Source organism: Rhyacophila brunnea, unplaced genomic scaffold (assembly GCF_057557595.1).
Source record: "Rhyacophila brunnea isolate RB1 unplaced genomic scaffold, BYU_Rbru_1.0 scaffold_13, whole genome shotgun sequence".
Classification (NCBI taxonomy): domain Eukaryota; kingdom Metazoa; phylum Arthropoda; class Insecta; order Trichoptera; family Rhyacophilidae; genus Rhyacophila; species Rhyacophila brunnea.
In genome coordinates, this window is record NW_028232785.1 from 11650670 (window position 1) to 11671177 (window position 20508).

The 20508-nt window shown below is 33.6% G+C and overlaps 1 protein-coding gene across 2 annotated transcripts; it reads right to left on the minus strand.

The window, feature by feature from the left end:
• Positions 1–1004: 1004 nt before the first annotated feature.
• Positions 1005–18558, minus strand: LOC147076478 (uncharacterized). Of its 2 annotated transcripts, XM_085940297.1 has the most exons (3): positions 18233–18558; positions 10280–10603; positions 1005–6366 (listed from the first exon to the last, which is right to left on the minus strand). In XM_085940297.1, exons 1-3 carry the CDS (start codon positions 18281–18283, stop codon positions 1474–1476), a joined length of 5268 nt encoding a protein of 1755 aa, XP_085796423.1. In that variant the 5' UTR covers positions 18284–18558; the 3' UTR covers positions 1005–1473. The 2 variants fall into 2 exon arrangements, with proteins under 2 accessions (XP_085796423.1, XP_085796424.1); XM_085940298.1 differs by lacking the exon at positions 10280–10603.
• Positions 18559–20508: the final 1950 nt, after the last annotated feature.

A 20508-nucleotide genomic window follows, 5' to 3' on the forward strand; every position in this document is an offset into this window, starting at 1 on the left:
GGCTATGTGTAATAAGTGCAGCCAAATTATGCAAAAATTTACAAACTCCTATGGATGCTGTGTATCTTTGTAGCTTTCAGATCTGTTTTGTTGTTTCGGTCTAACAATGAGCTTATATTGTGGTGGTTATTAAGTTTTTTTAGTGGTAATGTGGTTTTAATTGTTAACACTTATTTTATGTCATGTCTTGAACGCTTTAAATTTATAATTTGTTATGTTCATTACATTATGTAAAATAAATAAATTTGAATTTGAATTTGTGATTTTTTTCCTAGATGCCTTTATGGATACCTCGCATTTACTATATAGGTTTCTTTAAGGTTTTTGGCATGCGAACTACTCTACTTGATGCGAAGTCAAAGGAAATTTGTACCGGCAACTCGTCAACCCGCATCGGTCATAGCTAATTTGAATTCGACCAGGGCTTATGAAACCGCCTTGCAAAAACCCTGGAAAATTCTCTGTAGCGCAAGGCGGTGGTGATTCTGATGAATATTATTTTCGTATTCATTGGGAACTAAGAACTGCGTTTATAGCCTATTTTTTCTCGTGGTAAAAGAAATGTCGCATAAGACTGATATTCTGAGCATATACTTATCCTAACTCATATGACTGCAATCACTGAATCTGAAAGGCATGAATCATCATTACAATAATATGTCACCATTTATTATTTTTATTATGGTTTCGTGGTTTGGTGTTTTGGTGGTTTATTGGTTTGGCAGTTTGGTAGTTTGGTGGCTTGGTGTTTTTTGTTTGGTAGTTTGGTGGTTTAGTGGTTTAATGGTTTGGTGTTTTGATGGTTTTTTGTACGATGGTTTTTTTGTTTGGTGCTCAATCAACAATTGGATGATTTTTTTGTCGTGGGTTTTGTATCCCTTGAGATATGGTTTACCAAGCTAACAGAAAACTTTTTCCACTTCTTCTGTCCAGCGATACCCTGGGTTCGATTTGAATTATTGTGTGTATAATAATGAAGGTTTACAAAAAAATATATTTTTTAAATTTATTATATTTTATATACGTAATTATATCTAACTTAAAAATAATTAAAAAAACATAATATTCTCTTTTTTCATCAGTATAGATAGACTATAGACCCATAGACCCACAGTGATCAGAAGTGTTGCGAAACAGTGTATACCACCTTAATATTGTTATTGTTTGAACAGGACCATTAATTTATCAGTTTCCTGATTTTACAGTATACATTTTATAGTTTTTGTTTATGTCATCTGTCACTTTGATCACTAGTCGTCTGATTTACCTAAAAAACAGTTTAAATCTGAAGAGATATCAGATTATTTACCACGTTTTGGTCAAAGTTATTACTGATCACAGACCGACCACCGATGAAAACGTATATTGTACAAATTTGTAAAAGATCACAGCGTTTTCCGGAGTAAAATTGTATTTACCACTTGAATATTTGGTGGCATTGTTGTGTCTAACATCAACTGGCGTATCTGTAATCTATGACGGAACAGTACTTGGAGGTAAAGTTGTTTCAGCGGGGATATCTGTTGGTGGAATAGTAGTTTCTTCTAAGATATCTGTTGGGGGTATTGTCGTCTCATCTGGCACTATAGTTGTATCTGCAGGGATATATTCTGTAGTCAATGAGGGAGTTTCTTCAGTTGTCGTCTCTGTGGCAATTTCAGTTGTCACGTCTTCTTCTTCTGAAGTTTCATAGAAAATGGTAGTGGTTTCTTCGTCACCATAATCGTAATTTTCATAGTCTTCCGGCAAAAAAGTCGTTGTTTCTTCCAAAAATTCTATTATTGTTGTAGTATCAATTGGTATATCAATAACTGTTGTAGTTTCTTGTTCTATTGGAATTTCAACAACGGTTGATGTTTCTGCTGTTATTGTTGTAGAGTCCAGAACATAATTTTCTATTCCAATAGTTGTTGATTCTATTTCTGAAACTGTAGTTGTATCTGATAAAGTTTGAGTTGTTTCAACAATCTCAACTAATGGTGTTGTAGTTTCTACTGGTACTTCTTCTGTAACAGTAGTAGTTTTTATTGAATCTTGTGTAGTTTCTGTACTTTCTTCAATAGCAGGCCCAACACTTGAGTATACTTGTGTGAACACATCATCGGAAAAATTCGGTGTACTTTCAGTAGTATCAAAAGGAATATTTGATGTAGTATGTATTTCTACTGGCAGAGTTGTGATATCTACTGAACTTAGTGTAGTTTCTACATTATCTCCAATAAAAGGTGCAACACTTGTATATTCTTGTGTATAAACTATATCAGAAAAGTTTGGTGTACTTTCAGTAGAATCGAAAGGTCTAGTATTACTCGAAATCTCTACTGGCAAAGTCGTTGTTTCGACTATTGGTATATATGTGCTTATTTCTTCTGTTGTAGTTTCATAAACAATACTGCTTGACTCTACAGTATTTGTAGTGGTTTCTAACGGTTTTTCCTGGGTTGGTTTTATTGTTGTTTCAGTATAATTTGTTTCTGTGACTGGTTCGGTATAAACATTAGTTGTAGTTTCTGTGTATAGAACATTTGTTGATTCTTCATACAACTTACTGGTAGTAGTTGTTGTGCTTACGTCATATACTTCTGTCGTACTTGTTTCTGTTGGTGTCTCAGTATAAATTATGGTCGTAATTTCTGTTGGTATTTCAGTATATACAGATGTTGTTGTGTCTTCATATGGTTGAATAACTATTGTAGAAGATTCTGGAATAGTTGTTGTTTCTGTATATAATGTAGTTGTAGATAAGTCATATGGTATATGAGTTGAAGTGTACAATGCTAGACTGGTAGTGTCTTCAATATACACTTCTGTTGTAGTTGTTTCTGTCGATGGTTCAGTATAAATTATTGTAGTTGTAGTGACTGGTTCTGTATATATAACTGTTGTTGTTTCCAAATATGCTTCTGTCGTTGTTGTGTCTACATATACTACACCTGTAGTTATTTCTATCGATGTTTCATAATAAGTGACTGCTGTCGTATATGAAACAGGAGTTGTGGTTGTTTCTACGTGGGCTTCCGTTGTGATTTCTTTTGGTAATTCGGTATACGCGACTGTCGTTGTTTCTACTGGTATTTCATAATAAGCTAATGTCGTCGTATATGTTTCAGAAATAGTCGTTAGTTCAACGTATACTTCTGTCGTTGTTGTTTCTGTTGGTAATTCGGTATACACAACTGTCGTTGTCTCTATCGGTGCTTCATAATAGCTCACCATTGTCGTATATGTAACATTAGTTGTGGTTGGTTCCGCATACACTTCTGTTATTGTTGTTTCTGTGGGTGGTCCAGTAAAAACTGAGGTTGTCGTTTCGTTAGGTAATTCAGTATATACAACTGTCGTTGTTTCTATCGGTATTTCATAATAAGCCACTGTCGTCGTATATATTTCAGAAATTGTGGTTGGTTCAACATACACTGCTATTGTTGTTGTTTCTGTTGGTAATTCGGTATACACAACTGTCGTTGTCTCTATCGGTGCTTCATAATAAACCACCGTGGTCGTATATGTAACAATAGTTGTGGTTGGTTCCGCATACACTTCTGTTGTTGTTGTTTCTGTGAGTGGTCCAGTACAAACTGAGGTTGTAGTTTCTGTCGGTAATTCAGTGTATACAACTGTCGTTGTCTCTATCGGTATTTCATAATAAGCCACTGTTGTCGTATATATTTCAGAAATTGTGGTTGGTTCAACATATACTACTGTCGTTGTTGTTTCTGTTGGTAATTCGGTATAAACAACTGTCGTTGTCTCTATCGGTGCTTCATAATCGCTCACCGTTGTCGTATATGCAACATTAGTTGTGGTTGGTTCCGCATACACTTCTGTAGTTGTTGTTACTGTGGGTGGTCCAGTACAAACTGAGGTTGTCGTTTCGTTAGGTAATTCAGTATATACAACTGTCGTTGTCTCTATTGGTATTTCATAATAAGCCACTGTTGTCGTATATATTTCAGAAATTGTGGTTAGTTCAACATATACTACTGTCGTTGTTGTTTCTGTTGGTAATTCGGTATACACAACTGTCGTTGTCTCTATCGGTGCTTCATAATCGCTCACCGTTGTCGTATATGCAACATTAGTTGTGGTTGGTTCCGCATACACTTCTGTAGTTGTTGTTACTGTGGGTGGTCCAGTACAAACTGAGGTTGTCGTTTCGTTAGGTAATTCAGTATATACAACTGTCGTTGTCTCTATTGGTATTTCATAATAAGCCACTGTTGTCGTATATATTTCAGAAATTGTGATTGGTTCAACATACACTACTATCGTTGTTGTTTCTGTTGGTAATTCGGTATACACAACTGTCGTTGTCTCTATCGGTGCTTCATAATAGCTCACCATTGTCGTATATGTAACATTAGTTGTGGTTGGTTCCGCATACACTTCTGTAGTTGTTGTTTCTGTGGGTGGTCCAGTACAAACTGAGGTTGTCGTTTCTTTAGGTAATTCAGTATATACAACTGTCGTTGTCTCTATCGGTATTTCATAATAAGCCACTGTCGTCGTATATATTTCAGAAATTGTGGTTGGTTCAACATATACTACTGTCGTTGTTGTTTCTGTTGGAAATTCGGTATACACAACTGTCGTTGTCTCTATCGGTGCTTCATAATAAGCCACCGTGGTCGTATATGTAACAGTAGTTGTGGTTGGTTCCGCATACACTTCTGTTGTTGTTGTTTCTGTGGGTGATCCAGTACAAACTGAGGTTGTAGTTTCTGTCGGTAATTTGGTATATACAACTGTCGTTGTCTCTATCGGTATTTCATAAGAAGCTACTGTCGTCGTATATGCTTCAGAAATTGTCGTTGGTTCGACATATACTTCTGTCGTTGTCGTTTCTGTGGGTGGTCCTGTACAAACTGAAGTTGTCGTTTCTTTCGGCAATTCAGTATATACAACTGTTGTTGTCTCTATCGGTATTTCATAATAAGCTACTGTCGTCGTATATGCTTCAGAAATTGTCGTTGGCTCGACATATACTTCTGTCGTTGTCGTTTCTGTGGGTGGTCCTGTACAAACTGAAGTTGTCGTTTCTTTCGGCAATTCAGTATATATAACTGTCGTTGTCTCTTCATATAACTGAGCAGGAGTTGTGGTTGTTTCTACATACAATTCTGTTGTAGTTATCTCGATATAGACTTCTGTTGTTGTGGTTTCTACGGGTGGTTCTGTATATAAAACAGACGTTGTTTCTTCGTACGGTTGCGCAGTTGAAGTACAAGGAGCAGGAACTGTGGTTGTCTCCACATATACTTCTGTTGTGGTCATGTCTTCACACACTTCGGTATATACAACTATTGTTGACTCTTCATAAGGTTTACCAGGCGCTGCAGGAGTATCTGTTGTAGTTTCAACTATTAGTGGCTCTGTATATTCCAAAGTTGTCTCTTCAGGAACATATACTGTCGTTTCTTCATATGGCGCATAAGGTCCCGTAGTAATATGATTTACAATTGTAGTTTCTTCTGCGACAATTGCCGTTGTAATTTCACATCCTGATGGTGCGGGAGTAGCTTCTGTTGTTTCAACAATTGGCAGTTCAGTTATAGTTTCTTCATATAGCTCGTCAGGTATCACAAGAGATTCTGTAGTAATTTCATGAATTGGCAGCTCCTTAGAACAGTGTTCAGTTGTTTTCTCATCCGGAATAACTTCTGGCGTCTTACATACTTCTTGTGTTTGTTTACACGAAGGTTCGTCTTCTTTTTCTTCTTCTTCATTATAATCTTCACTTTCACATTTATTTATATGACCGTATTGATACTCAGTTTCAATCTCATCTTCACATTTTTCTGGCTCTTCACTGTAGTAATCTGGTTCACTTTCTTCATAGTGACAACAGCATGAAGTGTGTGCTGGTTTCTTTGTTGTTACATCAACCTTCTTCAAAGGAAACGTTGGCATGGAGTAGGTTACTTTCTGGGGTAATTGGGGTGGATTTGGTTTTACCACAAAGGGGAACGGAAATTTGAAAGGATTTATCGCCGGCGACGGAGGTCTAGCAGGACCCACCCCACGATCAGGAAATAAAGACGGGTTATATGGAACATGAACGTTTTGTACTTGAGGTGGATTATTTGTAAATGGATAACCATTTGGATTAAAAGGTGGAACATTTGGAGGGCTTGGGAGGTCAGGCAACCGTGGGCTATTTGGAAACTGGGGAACATTCGGATAATTTGAAGGGGGTCCACTTGGTGTGTTACCAAGTGGAGGATTATTGGGATGTGGTAAATTATCCAATGGGTAATATGGGCCATTGTTTCTGAGTGGATCTAATATTGGTAGCGACGGTCTTGGATAAAGTCCTAGTGGTTTCGGATTGACATTGTCCGGGAATAGTCCCAATGGCTGGACACCCTGTAAAAAGAAAGATAATATTAGTTATTGTATATTACTTATGTCAACAATAATTTAATTGTGAGTGTTCATGTTATTCTAAAATGAGTTTATATATCTAGCGATATTTTGTATGATAATAAGAAATGCAAGCTTAATTTTTTATTTATTTTTAATTTTACTATACACATCTTAGACTGTCTTATTATAGTATAGCGAGACAACATTATGATGTTTATGAGAACATAAAATTTCATAATAATTTTAAAATACCGTGATGCATAATGTTAATTTAAAATAATTAAGTACAAGATAAAAAGAACTTTTTATATAAGTTTATATATAACAACGTTTTTAAATTTTCTGTGGAATTATTATGCTCAATATGCTCAAACTCGTACTTGATATGAAGTAAATAAAAACAAACAAACAAATAATATAGAATACTGAAATGTCATTTTGATTTCCATAGTAACGCACGTATAATATATTAATAATTTATTTGCTAGGACCACCCTCTTAGCAACCAATAATAGTGGAATGGATTACGGATTTCTTCCGAAATAACTTTTCATACAAAACAGAATTAACTGAAAATGAATTCAATTATACTTAAAGATTGCTAAAAGTATTAAAAGAATGCATTGGCATCGTGTTCTTATGATATATTCTAAAAGTTTCAAATGTCTAACTAGTCGGGAAGTTAGTTAAAAATCGATTGCAAGATTTTTACTGGATAAACAACCACCATACAAATAAGAATATGGAGCTAATAAAAACGTTGTAAAATAGGGGAAAGGGTTGTACCTTGGGACGGTTTTACATTGGGATATTTGCTCAAGAAATTAAATCACTATAGCGGCGACAATAGAAATTACAAATTATGTTGAAAACTTTGTTCTCTATTATTGTTTACTAAACTGTTTTAGTTTCAGTTATCCTTTGAAGCGTCAAGTCTTAATTTACTTTTGTGCTACCTTACCTAAAACTGTGTTACCTAAAATTTAGTTTTCATTTCCGAAACGTATAAAAACAAGGTAATCTCAATAATTATCGATATTTTATTATGCAATACTGTCACAGCATTGATTAAGTAAGCAATCTATCAAATAATTTGTTAAAAAAATATATCTATATTGCTTAGAAAATTTACTTTGTCAAAGGTATGTTTGGTTGTACCTTGAAACGCTAGGTATTCTGATTTTATCTTGGGACATGTCCGAATGTACTGTAAAATTCATAAGAAAGCAATGAACTCATTTTGTATTCCCCTTAACCAACGACATCATCGTTGGTCGCTGTGGAATAGTCATAGTGAAAGTATTGCCAACTCCAACAATACACCGCGCGTGTCATCCTTCAATATTGTATCCCCACATTACCTTATTTGCAATAAAAAATGTAATATAGGTATTATCTACGTATTAAAAAACATATTATTTCTCATGTTCTGGTTCATTTTTACATTATAAAAACTATATAATATATTCATATATACCACTATGTCCTAAGGTAGAACCATTATTGTCATATAAAAAGCCAACTGTTAACTGATTCAACAATGAATAGCAGTGGTGAAGGGTGACTTTTGGAAAGAGCTAAGTTATGGAGATCAGAGAAAAAGAGCACAATTGTCAGGTAATTTACGGGAAATAAGAAGATAATACTTACGATATTACTACTGATGAATAGGTGCACACTAATGACAACGACACACTGGTCATAGGTTTCACCGCTGAATTTCTCAAATTATTTAATTCACTTATAGCAGTAGAATTCCACGCATACTTTTCTTTACCAAACAATACGCATTGCTAACAAAAAAGTTTGTTTAATGTATAACTGCCAGTTAAAAACAAATATTTATCATATAAATTGTTGTGAAAATGTCGTTGTGGCGTTCCGTCATTTATTTTTGATTAGAAACTTGACTAAATTAAACGCTCTACTTATAAATAACGACGATAGATGACAATCAATATTTTTATTATAACCTAGTCCTAGACAATATAGATATTTATTTATTTAAATTAAATACTTGAAAATATAAGGTAAGCTTTAAATATTCGCTTAGTATGGAGCCTTCGCCACTGGTGAATAGTGATGTACGTATTGATGATAGCTTAATGATTGTTAGCTAAAAGCTCACTTCAGTCACTATCTATGCAGGGCTAAAAAGTTTTCATACTCGAATAAAATATGGCTGTACAATAATAATTAAAAAAAAAAATGTCCTAAAGTACAACTCTTTCCCCTACTTATAAAATATAGATTGCCTCCATATGGACACGTAATCCATGCAGTAAGCAACAAATCCACATAAAAAAACAAAATATCTTTTAATAACAACAACAATAATTATTCCCGTGTTATACAGAGGGTTGAACAATTACAACGAAATAATACTTAATATGTTTGTTATTATTATTTTAATATAAAGCATTAATAAACGATGGCACGGACTTAAAGAGTTAATTTTTTTTCGCAGAAACAATGGTGGAATAACTTTACATGGTTATTTTAAACTTATTGAAATGCACGGCTAAAATATCTAGAGAAAAACTAGACAATGTTAACATAAATTTTTAACCGTAGTAGATTTTTGGGTTTCCACCGTGTGTCGTTCTTCCTTCTTTACTCGATGTTTCGACGTTTGAAATCCATAGAAACCCTGAAAATATTATAAGGGATGATGGATTACGGTTAAAAAGTTGTGGCTTTCGGCACTATCAGCAAAACCCAATATTAAAGCCGGTTTCTCTAGTCGACACGATTGACACATTACTAGTAGCTAATCGGATTCCTTTTGACATTCTTAGAGCAACGTCTGTATTCATATACCTACACTACATTTTCATCATAAAACATCTCTTGATAATAGCCTCTGGAACGAACCCGAAACGTCGAGTAAAGAAGGAAGAAGGACACACGGTGAAAACCCAAAAATCTACTACGATGAAAACAACCATGAAACCCTCAAACACTATATAAATTTTTAACTTGAGGGGTGACATGCTCAGCGTAGGTCAAAATGGAGTAAGATTTTGAGATTGGTGTGTTAGAAAATGTACCGTTTTAAAAAAAAATCGGTTGGGAACATGTTCAAACACGCGCGTTAACATAATTTTACTCTCTACTTCAATTATAGTTTGTCAATTTATGGCTACGGCCGTATGTTGTAGCTTAACCACTGGGGAATGCCAAAAAGAAATGGCGTATTTCAAAAAAAACACTACCTTATTCTTAGGTCAATTATTATTATAAAGCAATCATTATTCGTAGGATGTTTATCACACTTGAATGGTCAATAACATAGCTTATAATGAGTATCTTTAGAATTATCTTCAAATGTGTTAAGCTTGCCCATTTTTTGAATAATAAAATGCCCAATTCTTGTCAAATTTGGGACCACATAGATTATCAATATATTTTTTTATCGTAAATATTTCACTATAATAATGTCGATATAAATTATACTGATAGCTTTATTAATGCGTTTAAAAATTAATAAATGTAAAAAATCTTAACACCACTGCACATTTATGTACTGAAATATGACTATATTCTAAAACATTAGAGCGAGAGGTTTAAAAGAATACTATTTTATGTAATAAAAACACTTTATGCAGTCATCTAATGTTTAAAATAAATATAACGGGTAGTAAGGCTTCAAAATTATATAAATAGATTATTTACAACGTTTAAGGTATGTCCAGGATCATGCTTTGAAAATAGAAAAAAAGCTCCATTTTGACCCACGCTGAGCACGTACGCCCTTAACCGAAATGGTTCTGAACGCGTCCTATCTAAACTGCATGATTACTCAATCGAATGTTAACTGATGTGTTATTGTTAAATATAGATTAGTTGCTTTCAGCATAAATTTAATCTAATATGTCCATATTATGATCATTGGCTCTATATTTAGATTCACCGGTCTTCCTTGATGATTCTGATGGAAAATGATCTTGTTCTGATGCACTGCTCCCATTAAATGATGTCGGCAGCCTTGCGGTGTTGAAATATGAACATGTCTACATCCACATGGTGGCCGGATATTATGAAGATTGGCGCTTCCATATGGCGGCGAATTGTGGACATTAATGTGTCCGTATGGTGGTGAAATATGGATATTTCTATATCCATATTGTGGTGAAATGTTATGGACGGTTCTGCATCCACACGGTGGTGATGAATGTTGATAGGTTGAATGAAACGTACAGCATTGCACGTTGCTATGGGGTCTTGCTATGGTCATCTGAAACGTAATGGGGAATATTATGAAAATAATACATATTATAATAATATATACCTAATGCAGATTTTAACCGTTGATCAGTGGCGCACACAGGGGTCAAGAGACCCTGGCACCCCCCAAACATAAAAAAAATATCAGAATGATTTTAAACATTGAAATTGAAAGCCAATAATCTATAAAAATTATGGCAAAAATATGATATGTAATTCTCCATCACCCTTTTTAGAAAAAAATCTTAGATTTTAATTTCTAACACAAAAATTTCGAAACACTAATGTCGGATTTTTTTAAAACTCAATCCCTAATGGAACTGTCAAAAAATTCTCGGTGTCCACTCGAATTCTGGAGTGGTGTAGGTCATGGCTGGGGAGGGCTGACAGGGCTCTAGTCTGGGGGCCCGGGCTGTGGGGGGCCCAGCGTGTCGAGTTGATCAGATAATTGAGATAAACACGCATCATAAATTAGATTTTTTAGCAAAAAAAAAAGTCGCCTGCACCGCTATCATGCTTCATGGGCATGAACATTTTAAATTATATAATTATGCATTATATTTTCCGATTATTATGTGTCGATACTCGACTGCTCCATTATTGATGTAGATGTATTAAAAATTGCTCATAATTCACTGTATAAGTACCCTAAATTTGAACAAAAACAGAATTTGAAAACCGTTTATGTAGTGTTTCACACTGCCTTTAATCTTAGCGGTAGGTAGGGGGCCCGTTTCAAGATGTGGGGGCCATGGTGTAGGTACACCGAGTGCAATAGACAAAAGACCGATAAACGAGAAATAAGGCTGTGTTGTGTTGAGTAGGTTTGTGTATAAGTTAAATGCAATAATCCTTTTTTTCCATTTTAAATTAATATTTTGGAACCTCAATATTAAAAAACCAAAAATCGACGATAAACATTTGGCGAAAAGAACGACTACACCCACTACAGTCGGTGGTGGTGTAAATCAAAAGAACTTTTTTTTCAGTGGAATTCGGCATAAATATTAAAGCTCTCGTCTAGACTAAGCGGGTAGCACAGCTGATATTATTTGAGTAATATTTTTGCATATGTACTAGACGCACAACGATAGCGTCAACAAAGACAAGAACACATAGCAACCAACCCACCCCTCCCACGAAGATCTCATACATGAACATATTATAACAAGAAACAAAAACTATCTTCCAATACGGCTGGTCACTGAGGAAGATCACGACCGTAACCCTCCAAAGAAAAATACAACCACGCTAACAAACCTTGCATCTATCCCACCAACCAAGCTTTACATATTAACCTACAACGTAACAAAAGGGAAACGCTACACAGAGGAAGACCTCATGTGAGATGGCTAGACGACATCACAAAAACAGCGGACCCAATTTGGCTACAAATAGCCAAAGACAGATTCCAGTGGGATTTCTTTCTTTGGAGGAGGCCTTCACCCGAAGAGGGGTTCTTACAAACCAAACAAACTAGTATCTTAGCATTAAAAATATTATTTAAGTTACAAATACAAAAATATATACTAATATAAATGTTACATAGCACTGTTTAATATAAACTTTATTTTATAGTACTATATACAAAATAAAAATCTTAATATATTATATGTATTATACAAAAATATAAAAATGATAATAATTAATATTATATAAACTAGATAATAAATAGATAATATTATAATCATAGATAGATATATATATATATACATAATAGATATAATCATAGGTTATACATACATTAGATATAGTCAATTCACTGTCATTTACTTTTTTGTTTATAAGAAATAAAAAGGCTTTTTTATTTAATTTTATTTATTTAGGTACTAGGCGCACATTTCCAGCACGGTCGCTGAACGGTTCAACGGTTGCCGCCACTATGTCTTCAATTTAATAAAAACTAGGAGAAACTGTACAAATATGCCGCCGTGTATTGTAAAAATATGTAAAAATAATTATATGAAGAAGAAAAAGAGCCTATGGGACAAATTTACATTCTCCTCCTTGGGATCCCCCCAATACTGAATCCTGAGTGCGCTACTGCAGTTGAGTATGAACTGAACCAAGTAATGTAAATAGATCAAGTGTAGAGCACCCAAGCTATTTTAAACCAAAATTGGTTAACCGGATAATAGCGCGTTCCTAAAATCAGGTAATTTTACGCGGTTAACCAACCGAATTATTAATAAATATTATTTGAATGAACAAAAATATAATAAAATTATGTAAAAATACACAAGAATTATTTTTATTGCTAGAGCTGGGAGAATTTCCCAAAATCAAAAATACTTAACTATGTTGACATCGCATGTGCAATTATTCATACTAAAAAAATATCATACAACGTCCTTCCTTCTACCTTTATTTACCTATTTACATATTTTGTAAAAAGTATATACAGATAAATTACCAGGTAGAAATTATTTTAACTGATAAATTAAAAGTAGGTATACACATTTTTTTTAATCTGACGGTTTAAATATTATTTTAACCGGTTAGTTATTTGCAAAAAACCTGGGTAGTATTTTCCGTCCGGATTGAATGCCCTAGCCTAGTGGATTTTTGTGCTATCACTTACATATTGACTGTATAAAGGGAAGAGGACGTAATCCACACAGATCACATTTTACAGGAGGCACAAAAACATTTTTGCTGTGGTTTTCGGTCAAAGTGTAAACAATAAATATAACGTTGAAGTGAATGATAATTAATAATTTGCTTTTTATAATATTTCTAGTCTGATATCAATTATTGAGTTATTTATAGAAAAACCAACAAAAATGATAGTTAAGTCGTTTTTCTTACTTCACTTCCTTTGTTTTTTAATTTCCAATTAAATTTAGATAATAAATCGGCATCTGCAGCTTACATCTTTTGAACACAATGTGTATTTGGTCGTATACAACGTTGTTATTAAATAGAACCTGTTTTGAAAAACTGAGGGTTACGTCCTTTTTCTTTTCTGAAGTAATACTTATTGATGTTTAGGCTATATCTCACTACCTTTTTAAGGGGTTCTGAGCCTGTTTCTTTTTTATTAACATATTCGAAAGGTAACAAAGTATATAATATCGAATCACTTTAATTTTAGATCGTATCATAAAAACTATTTAGGTAGGTAGATATCAATTATCAATTATTAGTGTGTGTGCATCGTCATTATTTGGGGACAATGTGTCAGCTAACAATATCCATTCATGAAAAACAATTAGCATGACATTACAAATGATAATATATTGGTTAGACTTTTATGAACATACATAATAATTATTCCATACAATTTAATAATGGTTTGAGATATTATTATATTGATACAGTTGGAAAATGCAAATACGAGAGCCAACTATGAGTGTCTTAAAAAACAAATATGAACGCTTAATTCAAACAAAACCGGACAGTCTTCTGCGTTTTAGATTTTGCATTTGGCTCGTCTATCTGGAGGAAGCTCTTTCTCGACTTCTTCGATCATTAGTTCTTCCAGATTGTCATCCTCCTAACAGTGCCGTAGGGTGGGGGGGGGTAGACTGTTGAGATCCGACATAAATAGTGTACACTAAACTTTGTCCACCCACCCACGGTGGCCGCGCGGCTTAAACGTTAGACTATAAAGCCGTGGGTCCCAGATTCGAATCCTGGGTCTGGCAAGTACACATATTGTTTTTCAATTTGTGTGTGTCAGGGTATGGACCTAATTGGCTGAGCAAGTGGCTGACATCCATTTCTCGTAAAAAAAAAAACAAAAAATCTATCAATACAAACGTCCACCTGTGGAGGCCCATATTATGATTCTATCAGGATCGGACATGGTCGAAAAAAAAGCTTTGTCAGTAATACGTATTTGTGTTCATTGAACTAAGTCTACAAATTTACAGATGGAGCCGATTAGTTATTTTACAACGTTTTTATTAGCTCGTATTCTTGTTTGTCCGGTAGTTGTTTGTCCAGTACAAATCTTGCAATCGATTTTTAACTAACTTCCCGACTAGCTAGACATTTTAAACTTTTAGAATATATCAGGACACGATGCCAATGCATTATCTCAACACTTTTAGCCATCTTTAAGCAGAATTGAATTCATTTTCAGTTAATTCTGTTTTGTATCAAAAGTTATTTCAGAATAATCCGTAAAAGACTATAATTGGTTGCTAAGCGGGTGGTCCTAGCAAATAAATTATTAATATATACGTGCGTTACTATGGCAATCAAAAGGCAGCATTCCGAGTATGGCTACATGACAAAAAGTTGGAGAGTCTGGCGAAGATAAACCGAGAAGAGTCTCTAATCTGAATTTCGCTTATTATGGAATCATTGATTCGTTTAGCCATCCATGAAGCTCTCAGCATCTGCCTCCTGTATGACATTTATAATGCGTCCAGCCTTTACCTTCTTAATTACGAGAAGACTATGCTGACTTTTTCATCTACACAGTATATAAACAACAATAATACCTGCAAAACGAGTGATCTCTAACAGGATGTAGAAGAAGAGGAATACCATAAGTTCACTGATTAGATGGTGCTACCATGCTATACTAGAAGTACCGAAGATCTTCGACATATGTGAAGGAAGTCAGGTTTCGCTCTTCTTATGAAGATGACAAGACTAGTTTCAAATATTATTCTTTGCGATTATCTTCTACTTGTGATTAAATCAGTCTCTCTCTTATTTGCCTAACAATTGATTATAATTTACCCTTTATCGTCTCCCTTATAATTTTTTTTTTTATAATTTAATATACCTTCGTGCTTACGCGTGACATGGGCAAAGAATTTGTGTTTTTATTCTTTTGCATTGAATTATGATTCCTAGTTTTTGGATTCACTGTTAAGTATGTTTTTTTGTCTTCCGTGATTATGATATCCACACACTAGCCCTATATAGGTATACAACCTTTTGAACGCAGACCATAAATGCGTCAAAAGCGTCAGACAAGGTTGTCATTGAAACGTAAGAGGAATAAATTCACATGAACTTATTTGTAACATCTTGCACTATAGAGTGAATATTCATGTTATAATTTCTACTTTTACTTCGGTTGAGTTCAGTTGAAAAGTCACCCTTTCTCTTTACGCATTACTTAAAGGCATAAATATTTATCCTCCATGGATAGGTCGCAATAGCCGAATATGCAAGACAAATTTGAGTAACTGTTCCCTTTTAACTGACATAGATAGGGATTGCAATACCGTTATTTCAAAACCGGTATTCAATTACTAATCGATACCGAAATACCGGTTTCAAAAATCAAAAATACCGGAATTTTCGGTGTCAAGAAACAATACACGTCTATGTTTTTCGAAAATGAATTTAATGTTTGTTTATCATTACTTACTACTATACTGTGGTATATTAAATTTAGTTTATAAATTTTATGTTGCCAAAATGCAAATATATATGACTGAAACCAACAAAAGTCAAACAAAATCCCTCAAATATACTTATAGAATGGTCGCGATGAGTTGAGAACATAATTATATCGAAAAAGAAAACATTCGTGGCAAATATTTCCAATTATTCTAATACTAATATCTATATACTATAAATCTAATAACACTATTGATGCAACGTTGATAGAACTTCCAACAATCATGAAATTTGAGAGAGATTTTCCTGTCCCCGGATTTATAGTATTTTTAAAAATTAACATATTCTCTCGTGATGCAGTGCTTCCTCCCGTGAGTTTCGTGTTCGATTCCCGGTGAGGTCAAAATATATTTACATAATCTAATATGTAAATTCGTCAAGCCTGGGAGTTTTGCCACTCCAATTGGGCTTTATGACCTGTTGTGGTGTTTAACAAAGAAACAAAAATAATAAATGTACGTAGGAACTTGATGTTGCTATAAAATAGTTTTTTAAATATATTTTAGTAATTATATTTATTTATAGGTACATCTTTTTTTCTATAATATGTTTTGGCGAATACCGGTATTCAATAAGAAACACCGAAATACCAATATTGATAATATATTCATTCGGTATTGGAATCCCTAGACATAGAGAGACGCGTGGAATTATTCTACTTAGAGGCCATCCATGGACTGAAACCGTATGCGGTTAAGATCCGTGTGTCATACTAAACTTTTGATTTTTGTTCAAGAAAATATATTTTCACTAAATTGTAAGTGTAAGTGTATGGTATAAACGGATACGATCAAATGCTTATAATACACTTTGTGAAAATATATTTCCATGAACAGAAAAGATAAGCTTAGTATGGCACACGGTTTGAAACCGCATACGTTTTCAGTCCATGGATGGCCTATTAGACAGAGTTGGGCTACTAAGCCGTTATTAATAATAATCAAGAGCTCGGAAGTCCAATGGATGAAGACAATCTGGATGAATCAATGTGTCAATAATTAACTAATACTTGGGGAGAACAATCAACTGACACCCTTGATTTACCAAATACCTACATAGTTTCCATAGATTTGAACTAAGTATTTTAATAGTATATTTTAATGTAATATTATTATTATAAGTTTTTTGGAAAAATTACGCACCTAGCAAATAAAACTCATTTATTTTACATAATTAAACACCTCAAAAACGTACCAACTGATTTATCAAACATATTTTTCAAATAAATAGGTCTGTGGTTTTTCTAATTATATATTATATTCAATAACGAATGCTACATTTTTAAATCTTGTGATTTATGCATTGAATAAAAAACAGTTTTATTAAAAAAAATAAGATCCTCAGAAGATAATAATATGAGTCCCCAGTGGAGGAGTGGAGATTTTTAGTAACAGATTTATGATATTTCGACAAGAAATGGATGTTAGCCACTTGCACAACCTATTAGGTCCATACTCTGAGTCCAAACACAAATTGAAAAACAATATTTATATATATTTTCTAGACCCAGGATGCAAACCTGGGACCACACGACGTTATAAGCCGATGCGTAAGCCGCTCGGCTATCGTGGGCGTAATTAAAAATACCTCATCTTAAAACACATCAGAATCTTACGTAGGTATTTGAAAAAAAAACAGACCAAGTGGGACTTAATCCTAACGTATTTCCCTGTCCTCATGAGTGCTCTTAGCCTCTGAGCTATCGGTATACCTATGACAAATTGAATCTAATATTTGTATCGTCGGAGGTGTATCAAATTTAGCCAAGATAAAGCGAACAGCAGCCCTATGTTATAACATGCGAGTTGAAGTCGCCCAGTCGACATGACGTCATATGACGTCATTGTGACGTACTACCGGAGTGATAATAGCATTCGAGAAATTAACGCTACTCAAATACTGGCGTTATTCATTGTCCCCATACACAAATAGGTGTTTCAGCATAATAATATCTATGGTGAGCCATGTGCGTTGGGCGGTTTGCCTCGAGCGTATATTGGCTTACGTCACAATTACGTCATGTCGTCGGGTGACTTCATATCACAAGTTATAACATAGGGCTGCAGATTTGCAATTAAATTCGAGGTCATCACCACCACTCGACTTATAGATGTTGACAGGCGTTAGCCGAATTTATTTATGGCATCATTACTTAGGTTACAGTGTCGATAGTGAATGGATAAACTTTCGATATGTCAGAGCAGAGATGACAGGCCAGAGTGTCGGATAAAAGATAAAGACGTCATAATGATAATTATGTTTGTTTACTTACATGCAATGTTGCCAGCGTAATCAATAGAATACTGCAAACATTAGCCGCCATCTTGTGCACATCAGAACTATAGACAATAATAATATCTTTCCAAATCCAGTTACCAACTTTACTAATATTATTAGTAAAGTTATACTACACCGGAGTCTCACCAATTTGACATATTATAAATAATTGTTTATTTAATTTTAAAATGTCACTTTTATATTATAATAATCAATAAGTATATGATTATGTAATAATATATTTGGAATATTAATTATTCGAGATGGTGAGACTATGTAGGTGTGCCAATTGATTGTTTTGGATGCAATGCAGTGCTCGTAAAACTAAACCATCTTTTATAACAGTTTTCGTTTCGATTATAATGTAAATTAGCTTTTTCTATGCCTTTCATGGGTTTAATATAAACATACCTTTGTGTCCATAGGGTTGGTGTGCATTAAAGCCAATTGTGTGTTCGACAATTGACATAATTTATGAGCTAAAGCCAGATAATAATTATAAATAGGCTATGTTCATATACGGTAAAAAAAACATTGTTAATTATTGAACAGACTTCATTGTGTATGTTTGTGTAATTGTTTTGTTTATTTTTCATTTATAATAATTACTACTTTAAATCCTATTTTATATTTTAGTATTACAAAAATGAAAAAATATTATAATTAGGTACTTAACTATTATTTATTTCGTGTGTATAATATACTAGATTGGTAATTAGTTCGGGAATCTTAAAACTTCAGTGTCGAATTTACGCTTGAAGGAGCCCTGAACTAATGCATATTAGGGGCTCCCAAAAAACATTTCAAACGTAGATAATTTAAATTTTAAATTTTCTCATATATTTTTAATAATGAATACGCTTTTTTAAAAGGCAAAATCTATTATAATTGACGTTTCAAACTCAACTGGTGTTAGTGAATTTATTAAATTTTGACCAAAATTTATGATCCAGTGGCGAAGACTCCATAATAGGCGATTATCTAAAATTTAGATAATCGCCGTTTCAGTATCAGTGTTTCCTAGCCTTATTTGTGCAATGCTTCACTTCAACGCTTCAAAAATCTCCTCCCCTACAATGACATTATTCTCCCCTATCAAAATTTCATAGTTAACTAACAAATTCTGAAAATTATAATTGCCTCCAATGAAAAATACACATAGGCAATACTATTTTACAACGTTTTTATTAGGTCGTATTCTTATTTGTCCGGTGGTTGCTCATCCAGTACAAATCTTGCAATCGATTTTAACTAACTTCCCGAGTAGCTAGACATTTCAAACTTTTAGAATATATCAGATCACCAATGCATTCTTTTAATATTTCTAGCCATCTTTAAGTAGAGATGAATTCATTTTCAGTTTATTCTGTTTTGTTTGAAAAGCTATTTCGGAAGAAATCTGTAAAAAGTAAAACACCATTATTGGTTGCTAGGGGTCTGGGGTCTTAGCAACTAAATTATTAATATATACGTGCGTTACTATGGAAATCAATATGAAATTTCAAAATGACATTTCAGTATTCTATATTCATTCAGTATTTCTATCAAGTACAATTTTTTGATCGTTTAAGCTAGTCAAGTCAAGTTTATATGATTCAACAGAAAATTTTAAAACGTGGTATTTAAAAAGTTCTTTTTGTCTTGTAATTATTTAATTTAACTTTCGTAAGTAAGTATCTATGTATATTATATTAAATGCACCTACAACTCCGAAGAAAGTTAGTGCGATCTTTGTGCTTGATGTAAGCTGCAAAGTGTTTTTATGTGAGGTACTAATTTAGCTCATTTTAATGTTAAATCTCCACAGTTTGTGGTATTATCAAAACGATTTCCTTTTGTGAGTAACTAATAATTTATATCGCTAAAGCACCGCATTTAACTAAATATTATGATGGGAATAGCTACAGTAAATTTCTCGGAAAGTCATGGTTGCAATATCAAAAAAATATTTTCAAAAATGCGTTTTATAACAAAAAAATGTACCAAATATTAATGATTTGCATATTGCCCCCCAAAACATTGAAATTGCCCCACGTTGGGAAAGCTACCTTCTTAACACATTGATCGCCAACTAGTTTTACATAAAATAGTTAAAAAATGATTATTTGTTTCTAAGGTATTATTTGATAAGTTATGAAAGAATATAATGTTTTTTTTTCCATTTTGATGATTTTTTACGTAAATATTGGTTTTTATGATGTGCCGGCCACATGTGTCCGTCGCGGCGCCAACAAGTTAATTTACTCTATTGCGCCGGGCCGGCCATATTGC